The 14,137-nt window shown below is 42.7% G+C and overlaps 1 protein-coding gene across 8 annotated transcripts in view; it reads left to right on the top strand.

The window, feature by feature from the left end:
* ARHGEF33 (Rho guanine nucleotide exchange factor 33) overlaps positions 1-13,075 on the top strand; it is an 84,848-nt gene extending 71,773 nt beyond the window's left edge. For 3 of the 8 annotated variants that reach the window (XM_077959696.1, XM_015112174.3, XM_077959695.1), the window contains 2 exons: positions 4,948-5,087; positions 12,633-13,075. In XM_077959696.1, the coding sequence (XP_077815822.1) occupies positions 4,948-5,087; positions 12,633-12,762 (270 nt within the window). In that variant the 3' untranslated portion in view covers positions 12,763-13,075. Of the gene's footprint in view, positions 1-4,947; positions 5,088-8,315; positions 8,641-10,781; positions 10,857-11,923; positions 12,202-12,632 lie in introns of those variants that run through there. The other 5 variants (XM_077959699.1, XM_028831749.2, XM_077959698.1 and 2 more) reach the window with 3 other exon arrangements.
* Positions 13,076-14,137: the final 1,062 nt, after the last annotated feature.

Here is a 14,137-nt window from a genome sequence, read left to right as displayed (position 1 = left end):
GAGGGGAGCGGGGCCGGGCGAGGCTAGGGGCTCGGGAGCGCGCTCGGGGGGCGGCTGCGCGAGCCGTCGGCGGGCGTAGGCGGAGGCCGAGGGAGAGCAGGGGCAGCCCTCGCGCCCTACAAGCTGTAGACTGCTGGGCCCTGGAAGGGAAGTGGCAGCGTCTGTTCTCCAGTACCAGGACCCAAAGAGCATTCCTCATAAGGTACACGAGGGACGGCAGAGGTAGCAGAGAAGCCCGTGACTCTTTAGACCTGATTTATCACACACACATTTAGGGAGTTATGGGGAATCTCTTCCTGCTTATGTTAAGAGTTGCGCTTTTTTCGGAGCACTGCACGCCACGCAGGTCCCGGCCAGTGTGTTTCTTCTCCCTGTGAGGTGTCGTTTCTATGTGGAGAATATGGAACACGGCGCCCCAGCGTACCCCACTTCCTCCGGGCAGCATTCTTGCTTGTAGCTAGGGAGGAGGCAAGTTGCCCTAGCTCAAGGTAGACTCGCTGCGCAGTTTGCTGCAAAGCCAGCTTTATTTCTGCTTGCTTTGCTTTTGACTGGAAAAAAAGTGTCCTATTAATTTGAAAACTTCTTTGGGACAGGGACATCCCAAAATAGAAACACCTTCTTTGGCCTCAGTGAATGTTGAGGTATTTTGATGGCCAACATCTGTGTCTGCAGGTCTGCCGGTGTTTGATATTTTGATATCTAATTGTGGTGTCTGCAAGCCTGGAGGGCATTTAAAGAGGTCTTTAAATACTTATCCAGGAAGTGCTAATAGTTTCTGAGCAAATAATTGCTCTGATCTGATTAAGCAGAGCATAAGTAACATGATAGCTCTGACCTGTGCGACCACCCTTCCGGTCCAACTATTCTCATTTTCGAATGGAAACAGTGATGATCACTGACTTTTTTCATTCATTCATTTTTCAGCAAACACTGAGTGCTTGTCTTGTACCAGGCTCTGTGCTAATTACTGAACATTCAGAAATAAACCAGTCTCTATCCTCCGGGGCCCCTGGCTTAGTACAGGAAGGAGACACAGGAACACAGGATTATGTAATAAACTGTGGGAGCACATGGGAGGGATATTTAAAACCTTTGGGGTCATGGTGGTCAGAGAAGGCCTCCTAGATAAGTTGAATGAATTAGATTGTAAAAGCTGCCTAGAAGTTGGCTAGGGGAAGAGTGAGGTAGGGAAGCATGAGAAAAACTGGGTGATGCCTTTTCTCTGGCATACTGTGCCAGGTCAGAGTGGTGGAAATTAGGCCAGAGGAACAGGAAGGGGTGGGATCATGAAGAGCCTTGGAGCTTGCTGCCCACCTGCACTCCAGCAAAGTCTGTGTCTGGTCCCTGCAGAGGACAAAAAGGTGGTAGTGTGCTCAGCCAAAGCTGCTGAGGTTCCCTGGGGTTCTCAGATTTTCCTGTAGCTCTGATTTTCAACTCCAAGCTTCGTAAAATTTGATTAGGCAGAACTTTTTGGAGAAATCAATCTTAGGCATGTGTCAGAGTTTAGAAGTTTATTGAAAAGGGAAGTAAATGGAAATTATAGTGCCAATTCAGTGTGACTTAGGATGAGCAGAGGTTTACATACAAAACCTTCTAACTAGTATAGTCTGTACTGTAAAGAACTTTTATTTCATATGTGATAGCAATGTCCTTTTGTAGTTGATCTGTGAAAAATTTGGGGTTCAACAATTGCAAGGCAAAAACCATTAATCAGAAATAACAATATATCTGAGAAGCAAACAATGAGTAATATATTTGTGGCTGTTTACCAGACATACCAAATAACAATAAACTGTGTCAGGAACTGTTAATTGCACATACTGGACAGCAAGTTTCATCTCCTAACAGTGTCAGGCATGTGTCAAGTCAGTTCAAAATGAGATACCAAGGAAATGTCAGATGGAAGTCAGTTAAGAGAGGCATTTTCTCTAGCAATAGCATTAACATTTTCAAGCATGCAAAGTTCCCGTTACTAATTTCTGTTTCTGGACACAATTTTTCTATCTAAAAACTTAAAATGGCCTGGTTGTTAGGAGTCCTAGAGAGAGGTTGCATGCAGAGTGCAGGTGGGCAGAGACCATGTGGGCATACATATGTGCATGAGCATGTATGTGCATGTCTGCATGTCTGAGTATATATGTGCATGTTTATGTGTGTTGGAGGTGGTGGTGGGATGGGGTTTTAGTTGCAAAAGATAAATTCCTCAAAAACTCTATCCTTAAAGGTATCAACTCTTTGCTTTTGAGATGTGCAAAACTCCTAGTGTTTCATCCCTTTGTGTATCTTTCAGCCAGCCCAGCAGAGCCAGCTGAGGCCTAGTCTTTAGTGTTCTGTCTCTTTTAGAGTCAAGAAAGAAGATGGTATGCTCTAGTGAGAACACATGACTGTGAGGAGATCTAGGTTCTAGTCCTGGCTCTGCTGCCCAGTAGCTGGGTGCTTTTGGACAAATCACTTGGCTTCTCTGTGCCTCCAGTTATCTCAAAATAAGACAACCTGTCTCACAGGGTTGTTGGGAGGATCAGGCCAAAGAAGATACAGTTTTTGAGTAGGCTTTATAAAGTATGAAATGCTATTGAGATCATGGTTCCATAGAAAGATTTTCCTTAAACCATTACTAGATTTAGTCACTAAATAGTCTCTAAAAGCGCATTTCTCAAAATATGGTCCTTGGGGGCAGTAGCAAATGCATTGCCTGGGAACTTGTTATAAATGCAGAATTTACACCCCAGACCTACTGAATCAGAATTTAGGATCATTCCCAGGTGATTGATATAAACATTAAGTGTAGGTGGGCAGAAGCATGCCTTAAGTCAGTGGTCCCCGACCTTTTTGGTACCAGGGACCAGTTTTGGGAAAGGCAGTTTTTCCACAGGCTGCGGAGCGGGAGGTGGTTTCGGGATGATTCAAGTGCATTACATTTATTGGGTACTTTATTTCTATTATTATTACATTGTAATATATAATGAAATAATTATACGACTCACCATAATCTAGGATCAGTGGGAGCCCTGAGCTTGTTTTCCAGCAACTAGACGGTCCTATCTGGGGGTGATGGGTGAGAGTGACACCCAAAGTGTGTCGCTTATGTCCAGTTGACTCTGTAATCTCATTTTGGTTGCTGTGGCTGCAGAAAAGCCGGCTTCACAAACATCGGATGCTGAAAATGGAAGCGGGCTTTTCAGTGCTTTGTGGCAATCTCATGATGTTCTGCCTTGACTTTAATCCAGAACGTATGGAGATTTGAAATTGTCTCAAACCTACTTTTAAGGCCACCAGATGCAGCTGTACCATTGAAATTCATCAACTCACTTGCCACTATAAAGCCTGCCACCAGATGCAGCTTAATTGTCACTTGCCACTTACTGATAGGGTTTTGATATGAGTCGGCAAGCAATTGATTAATTATGGTCTCTGTGCGGTCAAACCTCTCTGCTAATGTTAATCTGTATTTTCAGCCACTCCCCAGCATTAGCATCACTGTCTCAGCTCCACCTCAGATCATCAGGCATTAGATTCCCACAAGGAGTGGGCACCCAAATCCCTTTTATGTGCATTTCACAGTAGGGTTTGTGCACCTGTGAAAATCTAATGCCACTGCCGATCTGACAGAAGGTGGAGCTCATGAAGTAATGCAGGCAATGGGGAACGGCTATAAATAGAGATGAAGCTTTGCTTGCTCACCCCCCCCACTGCTCACCTTCTGCTGTGCGGCCCAGTTCCTCACAGGTCACAGACCAGTACTGGGAGTTGGGGACCCCTCTCTTAAATCATTCGTTTTCAAATCTAAGTGTGCGTAAGGATTACCTAGGCCTCACTGCAGAGATTCTGATTCAGAAAGTCGGATGGGGCGCAAGAAGCTACCTTTTAAATAAAGGCCCAACCTGATCCTGTAGTGGCGGGACCACACTTTAAGAAACACTGCATGTCTGTCTCCATGGTCTAGTTATGAATCTTAGTAGAATCTCAGAGAATTTCTATATCTGCAACCCCCAGTTCTCAAAGTCAGACCCATATGTTTTCTGGGGGAAAAAAAAAATCCATCCTCACACTTTGCTTCTCTGTCAGCAAGCAGTCACCCATCTAATTCATGAGACTTCTAGGGCATCATTGGTATGGTTTTTGCTTTGACTACTTGGGGTTCTCTAAAGGTTATTCAAAATTCAGCAGCTGTTTTTAAAGTTGCTTTTAAATTATAGTCACCTCAAGGTGAATACTTTGTTCATATGGAATATAAACATATATAAGTGCATATCTGGCTTGTATGCATATAAATATACATGCACTTCTATTTAGCACATCTCACACTTAAAAAACTAGAGAAGTCACAAAAGATGCAGCCTTATTTTTAACTTATTTTACTTTATACTCCAAATAGCATAGGTTAAGAATTGTAAAAACTGTATTACAGGCACATTTTCAGGTTGAAAGTATTAGTTGACATTTTCTTCTAAACAGGTCTGACTTCTCAAAAATGCCTTCCCTCGTTTATGCTTAAAATGGAGAGTGAGGAATATGAGTTTAAAACTAGCATTACAAGTGAGGAGCATCCTTATTTTGTAGAAAGAGAAACACCTGGAGATATGAGGGTTTTCTAGCACGACAGGGTTGGTGTCAAAATAAGAATTTATTCACTCGTGGAGGATGTTCTTGCAGTCTTCTTTTTAAACATTAGCTAATTTTATTTCCTTATCTTTAATTATTGTTATATATTACACTAGACTATTTGCCTTGATACATAGAAAATACTACACTCGGCAGGAAATTATCCTCTTTTCACCTACTGGTTTCTTCATTAGCCTAGGTTTGCTTTAGTTGGGATTGGGTGCCCACTGGTAATCTTTTGGCATGGGAGAGGAAAGTCACAACACCACAAAATTGTCCCATAGTCAGGATCCATAATAACGTTGGAAAGGAGTAAAGAAAAAAATCCCTCTTTTTTGTTTCCAGGAGATGCATTTAGAAGATACTACCAGATTCTGTCCCAAAGAAGAAAGAGAAAGTGAACAAACGTCTTTCAGCGATCAAAATCCCAGGCAAGACCAGAAAGGGGGCTTTCGCAGCTCCTTCCGCAAGCTCTTTAAAAAGAAGTGAGTAGCCCTTAGACAAGACAGCCTTGTAACTCATTTCCCTTTGGGCTCAATCTTGAGGTTTTAACAATAATAAGTATCAAGTACCCTGGTCTCACACAACCGCTTCAGGCACAGTGCCTGCACCCAGTAGCCACAATTCTGGCGGGGTGAAGATGTTTCTCATTGTGATCTCCCAGAGTAGAAGCAAACTCAGCTGTCTGCCCTGCCTCTTCTGTCTTCTGTCCCTTCTTCCTTGTTCCCAAAGTCATATGTCCCAAGAGGAGTGGGCAGAGGTGGTTCCCTTGAGAAATGAGCTGGTGACAATCAAAGCCCCTTTAGACTGGGAGGAGTGGGATCCGCTATTGGGGTTGGGTGTCCTGGGTGCTCCATCACATCTCCCCATCTGTGGAAAGTTGTCTAAGGGATCTCAGTACGTCTGCATTTGGGGGCCTGTTGTCATCCTGGGTGCTAATTCATGTTTATTGGGACTTCTGTTAGTGCTTTCCCTGAATGAGTGGATTTGCCTTGGCCCTAGTTAGAAATCACTTTAATGGAGTTTCTGTATTCCATAGGAGGCAAAAACAAGACATTTTCCTCCTGTGGGCCTTCTGAGCTTCTAGGTCGTTGTTGTTTAAACATCATCCACCAGACATTTTGGTCAGCACTGTCTTACAGTCTAGGAGGCAGTGGCCACGCCCCAGCATAAAATATAAGGAAGAGAGAGGTGAGCATTAGCATTTGACCGTAGAGGGATTTACCAGTCCAGCCACTGCCTGCCTGAGAGACTGCTGTTTCAATCTCCACTGGCTCAGCCTACCTCTCTCTCCCTTAGATTTCTCCTGCTGCTTAGTTCCTCTTGGTGGAGGATGTTCTTGCAGTCAGTTTTAAATAACAAGTCTTCATATTTTAGTAGATGGAAAAGTTAAACAGAGGCATTATTGCTGCCTTTGGAGAGTTGCCGATAAGTGAGGAAGCACAGGGAAATCACCTTTTCCTTGAAGGTCGAGGTCACTGGCTGATTTAGACTATGGTCCTGATGGAGGAATTGGGGGCAGCCCTGCAGTGAGGACTTTGTTTTTGCTGGTTTGTCTCATTGTAATTATCCTCCTGTGGGGAGGGTGGTACTGAGATTGGTGGGCCTCTGACTGTTGGTCTCTGCCTGTTGTTACTGGAGAAGGGGGAATAGGAAGGAAGAGCAACAGCTCTGCACTTAGCCATAGCCCTGCATTCTCTCTCAGTTTTGCTAAGGAACCCAGTGCATGCTTGCATGCTGTTGCAGGATCCTCAACCCACCTTATTCAGGGTTTAAAGAATTGAGAATTGTATTCCTCTTTCTAGGATCATAGACTTACATCTTTCTTGACCCAGTGCCAACATCTATCAAATTGACAGGGGTGGGAGAACCTGGAAACAGACACTTCTCCATCCCACCCTTGGGATTTAGACTCCTGAATCTTTCTTGAGATGGAGTCTGGCTCTGCTGCCTAGGCTGGAGTGCAATGGCGCAATCTCGGCTCACTGCAGCCTCCACCTCCCAGGTTCAGGCTATTCTCCTGCCCCTGCCTCCCAAGTAGCTGGGATTACAGGTGCCTGCCACCACCCCCCGGCTGTTTTTTTTTTTTTTTTTTTTTGTAGAGATGGGGTTTCACCATGTTGGCCAGGATGGTCTTGAACTCCTGACCTCAAGTGATCCACCTGCCTTGGCCTCCCAAAGTGTTGGGATTATAGGCGTGAGCCACCATGGCCGGCCAGACTCCTGAATCCTTCTAAGGACTGCACAATCCTAAGGGCACAGCTTGAGCCTAGCCTTTTTTTTTTTTTTTTTAACCACAGTATTCCCAAAACAGCCATTTTTTGCCCACTGTCATTTATAATGACTGGGTGCTGTCCGTTGGAAAGCAATGAGCAATAGATTCACCAAATTCCTATTTATCAGAGAGATGTAAGAAAATGTTTTACCAGTGACATGAGGCAGAGGGAGTGGATTTGTCCTCTCTGGACTCAGAGGGCAGAACTGGGAGCAGTGGCTAAGGGGAAGAATTTCTTAAAAATGCAGCTACATGGAACTGGAGCTGGCTACGGCCTGAGGGAATGGATTCATGAGATGCTTCTGGTCAGGGATGCTATGAAAGTGGTCCCTGCATCTAGTGGGAGATTGTTGAAGAAATCACCAGAGTCCTTTCTAGTGTGGATATTTGCTTTATCTGTAGTTTGACTTTGTTGTAGCTTGATCTGAGTAATCACATCTTTTTATCACCTGAAACAAGAAATTAATGAAGCCTTCGGACCTATAATTTTAAAGCCCTAGCATGTAGAAGACCAGGCTTTAGCTTTCTGTAGCTCCCCACCGACCTTGGTATAATGTAGAGGACTTGCTATGGGCTCTCCAAGTTCATGTTGATTAATTGCTGTCAGTCTTCTTGTGGCTGTTCAGGATTCTCCTTAGATAAAGAGCCAGTAGATTCCCTTAGTCCTCTTGTCCTTTCTCATAGATCAGTCCCTCCTGCATCAATCACGTTGCCGCCACCAATACTGGTGCTGTCCTTTGTATTTAAAATCCGAAGTGTTGTCTGAGTGGAAGTAAAGGTGGAGCCACACAGATGACTGTCAGTCTGGCAGGCTTTCCTGGCTTTTTAGATCTGGCCTAGGGCAGTCAGTACCATCAGGTGCTTAGGGTGCTGCAGTGGGCACTTCGGAGACTTTGCATGGGTTGAAGAGGCAGCTTAAGTAGCGTTTTCTGAGTGTTTTCATATGAGGACCATGGAAAATTTGCTCCATTATAAGGTAGAGAGGAAGGTCAGGGAGGCCCCAGTGTAGCACAGGAAGGGCAGTGGCTTTTAACTCAGATGAGAACACACCATTCTTCTCATCAATTAAGCATTCAATCTTATATGCATGCACTATGCAAGACACTTGTATAGGAATCATGAGCGACATAGTCCCAGCCGTTACACAGGAACTTGCACTCTGAAGTCAGGCCTGTGGACAGTTATAGGAAGGAACCAGGAGAGACATTCAGCCCATTTTCCTCCTGCATGTCAGGAGGTCAGGCTGGCAGCAAGCCCTGGGACTTTAAGAAGTGGCCAATCCTGAGTACGGGAGCCATTGTAGAGCCTGGTCTCACAGGTCCAAATGGGCCAGTGCCAGCAAAGCCACTTGTGTCGTGTCTGGGGCTCGCTGCCTTCCTCCCCCACAGCCCTCTGGAGGCTCATTCCTGTCTACACTGACACACTTTTTGTTCCATAGGGGCTTGTTTGGCTGGTGGCCCCACACACCCAGAATGCTGCTTCGGGATGAAGCTAGGCATGGAGCCAGATGCAACAGAAAACCTGAGAAAGGGTTCTCTTCCCTCTGAGGCTGGGAGGGCCGAAGGCTCATGCCCACAAGGATTCAAAAGGGAGAGTCAAGTTGACATCATTAAAAAAATCCTGAAAAATACCCACAATATTTGGGGAAAAGAATGACCTTCTGATTGTTTCCATCTCAGGCACATTTGTCCTGGGCAGATACAAGGTCACATGTCCCTGAAAGGTACCCAGAATTGATCAGAATAAAGGCTACATATCTTAAAGTTTGGAAATGTTAAGTGATTTTAAACATTTTAAATGAGGATTCTTAGAGGGAACAGACTTAACTGTGGTAGGCTGATGTTAGCTAGACTGATACTTATTCCCCTGCCTTTGAACAGGATGGAAGGCAAACTGTCCCATTCTAGAAGGATCTATACAGAGGCTGTCAAAGACTTAAGCCTAGATTATTGTGAAGTCTGAGGCAAATGATACTTCATCTCAATATATACATCTTGCAACACTTACGTCAACGTGTATTCTTGATGGCAGATGTGACAGTGGGGAAGAGGATCACGTGAGATAGCTTAGGTGTAGGGAATGTAGATGGTACTCTGTCTCTTTTTATCCTCAAATTTCGGGATAGTGGAAGATAAAGAATACGGCTTCCAAATGATTAATTCTACTTCCTCGCTCATTCTCTTCCTCTTTAGCACTTTAAAATTTACATGCATCAGAGTGTCTCCCTTCTTGTCATCACCCTCCATCAATCCCATCACTGTCTATTTTCTCAATCACACACAGAGGGGGTACTTCTACAGGGCCCCGTATGTAATCATTTTATCTCAGTGAATCGTCTTCTTTTGGTGTCTTCCCAGCAGTTTTTGTACATGCCCAGCCTCAGCTGTTGAACAGACCATGTAATAGAAAGCAGGGCTGCTAAAGAATCCATTGATAACTTTATCTCGCCTATTCTCTGTCTCCTTAAAAGCTCATTTCAAGTCCCTCTCCCACTCTTACCCACTTTGGAGTTCTCTCTCCTTTTCCATTTCATTTCCTATGTAACTTTAACATTAAAGGGGATAGTTGAAGGGGTAAACATTTTAGATTACTTAACCTTAATTACAAATGTTTCTCAATAAGCCATTCGAAATCAACCATTCAGTTAAGGGTCTTCAATATACTAGGTTCTGTCCAGCACAAAAGATTTAAGAGAAATAGTTCCTGCCCATTAGGAGCTTACAGATCAATTTAAGGGTAACCTAACTATTAATACAAGATATAGTATGTAGCACATAGTAGGCACTCAACAAATATTTATTAAATGAATGCTCATTTGCTTTGGGCTCTCCAAACTCATGTTGGTTAATTGCTGTCAGTCCTCTTGCAGCTGTTTGGGATTCTCCTTAGGTAAAGGGCCAGTGGATTCCTTTAGTCCTCTTGTCCTTTCTCATATATCAGTCCCTCCTCCATCAATCAGATTGCCTCCACGATACTGGTGCTGTCCTTTGTATTTAAAATCTGAAGTGTTGTCTGAGTGGAAGTAAAGGTGGAGTCGCACAGGGCTGTTGCTTTGATTACCAGGGCTGACTGACTGGCCGACAGGATGGGTGTTTCCTTGCCCCTTTATTTCTTGAGACAGATGCATGTCTCCTAAAGCTTTCAAGGAGGATAGTTTTTCCAATCAGAGAACCAAACCTTCTTAAGTCAGAGGTTTTTGCAGCACTGGATTCAACTACCCCCATCCCCAGCTCCAAACAAGCTTTCAAGGTTTATTTATAGCAAATCTAGACTTAGTATGACCTACTCAATGTGCTATTTTCTTTGTCACTTGAATGAAAGGAAAAGTTAGCAACAGGTCTGTTGTCTTTTCCTCTTTCCATCAAATACTTGGATGGTTATGTGTCAGTGTGTCCTGGCAGCCATTGTACCCTTCCCCAGCGAGTGTGCCTGTCCCTATAATGTCTGCTCAGATATGCCCTGCAATCAGCCACAGGGCTCCAGGAGCTCAAAAGCCATTTCTGTTTTATAGAGAAAGGGAATAAAAGCAAATCTGCTGGCCTTTTCTCCTTGATCCTGCAGGTTATTTCCTAGTAATTTAGGTATGCACTACTTAAGAGCCTAATGGCCACACCTTTGGAAGAGTTCAGGTGGCCATATACATGTAAGCATTATAAAGAGGTCAGTTATAAAATGATTTTTACAAGGATGAAAATGAGCTTTTAGTCATGGCTATAGTAGAATGCTGGATTTCGAAAAGGATGAGCAATTTAGCTGTTAGTTTAATTAATATCAAGAAATGCAGAGAAATTTAGATACTGGAGACATAGGGAAGGTACAATTTGTGAGAAGAGCAGTTAAAAAAATTTAAGCTGAGTTTGTGGACTTTGAAAACTAGACAGGGCGATTTTGGCATTTGTTTCAGAAATGGGAACGCAACTGGTGAAGATTTCTGTGGTCCTTGGGGCTGGTGGTGACATCAAAGCTTTCCTATTTTCAGGTAAACACTAAACAGTTGCATGTTGGAACCATCAAAGTGTGACATGTTGGGTTTTGGATAGACCAGATGTAGCTAAGAGGGGAAATACGAGGCAAAGATTTCAAGTTTTGACTAATGACTTTCTGATGAGTAACTGTCCTGTGGGGGAACAAGAAGAAATAGCAGCCCAATTCAAATCCTGCCCCCAACTTCCTGCCCCTGAAACATAATAGGCATTCCTAGCCTTCTGAATAATGGAAGACATAGAGAAAGAATGAGATGGTCAAAAATATATCTTCCTAAATTTGGGGCACAACTGCACTAATCAGGGATGATTTGAACTGGAGGTAGGGGGATCTGTGAAAGATGAGAGAAGGCCTGGAGTTTTAGGGTGGGCCATGTGGAGGCTCTTTCAAGGGAGAACTCAGGGGCGTTCCTGAAAAGGAAGAGAACCTCATCCCACCCAGATATCTTGCTTGATGAGTACCCAGATTTACTGGAGTTGAGAGACAGAATAGTTTTTCCTCTCTGCACTGGGATATAGTGGAAAGGTGTTCCTTACCAACCAGAAGTAGAAAGCATGGTGGGCGGCTATGGCTTCATCTGTGATATTGAATATCAGGGGACAAAGTGAAAATATCTAGTCAGTCATCAGGTTTTCAGATGTTAGGGTTTTTAGTCTTTGTGGATCCAACTTCTTTCCTTGAATAATGTAAAGAGATGTTTGAATTCTGCCCATTAATTCAGTAAATGAGAGTCATGATTACCTTATCTAATAACAAGAGTGAGGACTCAACAGTAGCAAACCAATGATAGTGCAAGGACTCGCAGGCCATGGATCCTTCTTTGGTGGATAGTAGAAGCATCCCTGACAGCCTCAGCATATGGAGAACTTGGTCAGTTGTATAGGAGCTTTGGACAAGCAACTTCATGTCTAACATCACTTTCATACACCCTGCATGAGGTTTTTTGATATTGGTTCTTAGTGTCTGGACTAGTTTTACCCATTCTAGGTCAGAGTTTAAGCTAGGCAAAGGACCCCAGTCTAGCTTCTCAGAGGTTATTTCCAGAAAGCCTCCTCCCTCCAGGGACTTCTGACATGAGAAAACTGGAGAAGGTGCAGAGCTGGAATGGATTACCCAAGTGGCTTAACCAAGATAAAGGAAGAATGCACCCTCGACTGGGGACTCAAATGGACTGATTTGAGTTGTTGACTATTGATTGGCTTTGGTCTCTTTTGTGGTGGTTGAGATTATAGTATCTCTGCAATCTGATTACTGTATGAATTTCTGCATTCTACCAAATGTAGCATATATGTGTGGTTGGCTTCAATAAATCTTTCATTTACAAATGAAAACAAACAAAAGCAAGAGTTTGTAATGTAATGCCAAATTCAGTGAAGGTCCTTGATAACCTTGGTTGAGAACCATGATTTCCATCCATTTTAATTTAAGGTCCTTGGTAATTTGTGGAGTTGTTACTTCATTGAATCAAAAACAGGATTTCTTGAATTTTCTGAGCTTTTGTTCCCCTATTATGATGTAATTACACAATATCTTACACTGACATATACAGTTGTCACAATTGTCCCCATAAAGCATTAGAAAGATATTCTCTTTATGTTCAATGCAAATCTTAGATACACATGTCCTGAGTCATGAAATTCAGGGGAGTAAAAAGTATTCCAGTTCTAGGAAGCAACTGTTTTACAAATGCAAAACAATTGGGATAGATAAAATATTTGAAAACAATTAAAACCAAATCAACCTGTACTTTATCTGTGTGCTGAGATTTTAGGTCCAGTGGATCAGAATACAGGGAAAAAACTAATGAGAATCCCTCAATGGATCCTTCACCCACCAAACAAGATTTCTTCAGAAACCGACTTGCTCTTGCAAATGACCTTGACCAAGGAACAGCTGTGTAAAACATACTTAAAGTTGTATTGTCAAGTGGTAAGATGAGGATAAAAAGCTTGTATATATCTGTGTAGGAATATATATATATATATATATATATCGATGTATAAATCCCTGAGGAAAACTAATATAAATACTTACATATGAAACTAAATCAACATACAAGACATTGAAGAGATGAAGATTAGTTTCTGGTTAAGATCTGGCTTTTTGAACCTCAACACTGGGGAAAAGGGAAAAGAAGACTTTTCACATCATTACAGAAAAACACAATAAATTTGGAGGAAAATAAACGTTTGTAAGAATGAAAACTTCCACCTTGAAGTCATTCCCCGAGTATAATATTGAGCATGTTCATATTTAACATGGATGTGAATTTTATGCTTCCTAGGCATTTAACTTATTAACTCATCCAGTGTTCTTAGACTAATTACACTGTTAGGGGCCAGTTCTGTCTTGCTTCGTGTCTTCCAAAAACCCCAAGGCAATATCTAACATCCCTTAAGTCAAAGGATTAATTAACAGAACTGTATTTTATATGTTGCAAATCTGAGTTATGGAGAATTTGTGCTTAAACCATGATTCAGAAGGTTCAAAGCTTAAAAACACATTGATCTCCAAACTTGTTCTGTGGTTATGGAAATCAGTAAAGGGAACAAGGATTTCTGTAGAAACTGGGGAGAGAGGAAGGCAAAGAAACATTTTCCCTTGTGTGGGTTGAGCTGAGGATGGAAACAGTCCGGTCTGTGTTTATTGAGTACTCGGTATTCAACATCTGCTAGTGATCTTAAGTGTCACACACACTCATGACCAGATGGACTAGGAAAAAAGCAGTGATTTAGCTACATCCTCTTAAAAAGACTTTCTGCAGCCTGAAAAGAAGGTGGCAACAGCACCAAACTTCAATGGCTCACACACAGCAGTTGCTACAAACAGCAGGTCAAAGTGAAAATTCAGGATTGCATTACTTGACTGTTTTCCTATTTGGTAAAGAAACCAAGCTCTTAACGGCTCAGATAGAGGAATCAAATTGCAACGAGGCCTGCCTGGCTATGGGGTGATCAAATGTGCTGTGTTTCCACATGGATATGTCTAAGATGGTCAGCATCCTTGATATGCCCCAAACATCAGATTTATAATAGAAAAAAAATTGGGTTTAAACAATTTGTCTTTATTCTCAGGCAGTTCCCTATAGTAAATTAGGGGTATTTGGTTTCTGTTCATTCACAGTCTTGGTACTCAAACTGGTGTCTTCAGAAGCTGTTCCTCTATTGAAGCGTTTGTTGATAAAGTAGGCAAAGGTTCACTTCTAAGTGTTAACAAGTTTTCTTCTTGTCTGATGACAAATTAGGAACTCACCTACTGCATTTTGAACAGTAGTTG

Source organism: Macaca mulatta, chromosome 13 (assembly GCF_049350105.2).
Source record: "Macaca mulatta isolate MMU2019108-1 chromosome 13, T2T-MMU8v2.0, whole genome shotgun sequence".
Classification (NCBI taxonomy): domain Eukaryota; kingdom Metazoa; phylum Chordata; class Mammalia; order Primates; family Cercopithecidae; genus Macaca; species Macaca mulatta.
The sequence above is the reverse complement of the archived record's forward strand: the minus strand, read 5'-3'. Positions and strand labels throughout refer to the sequence as shown.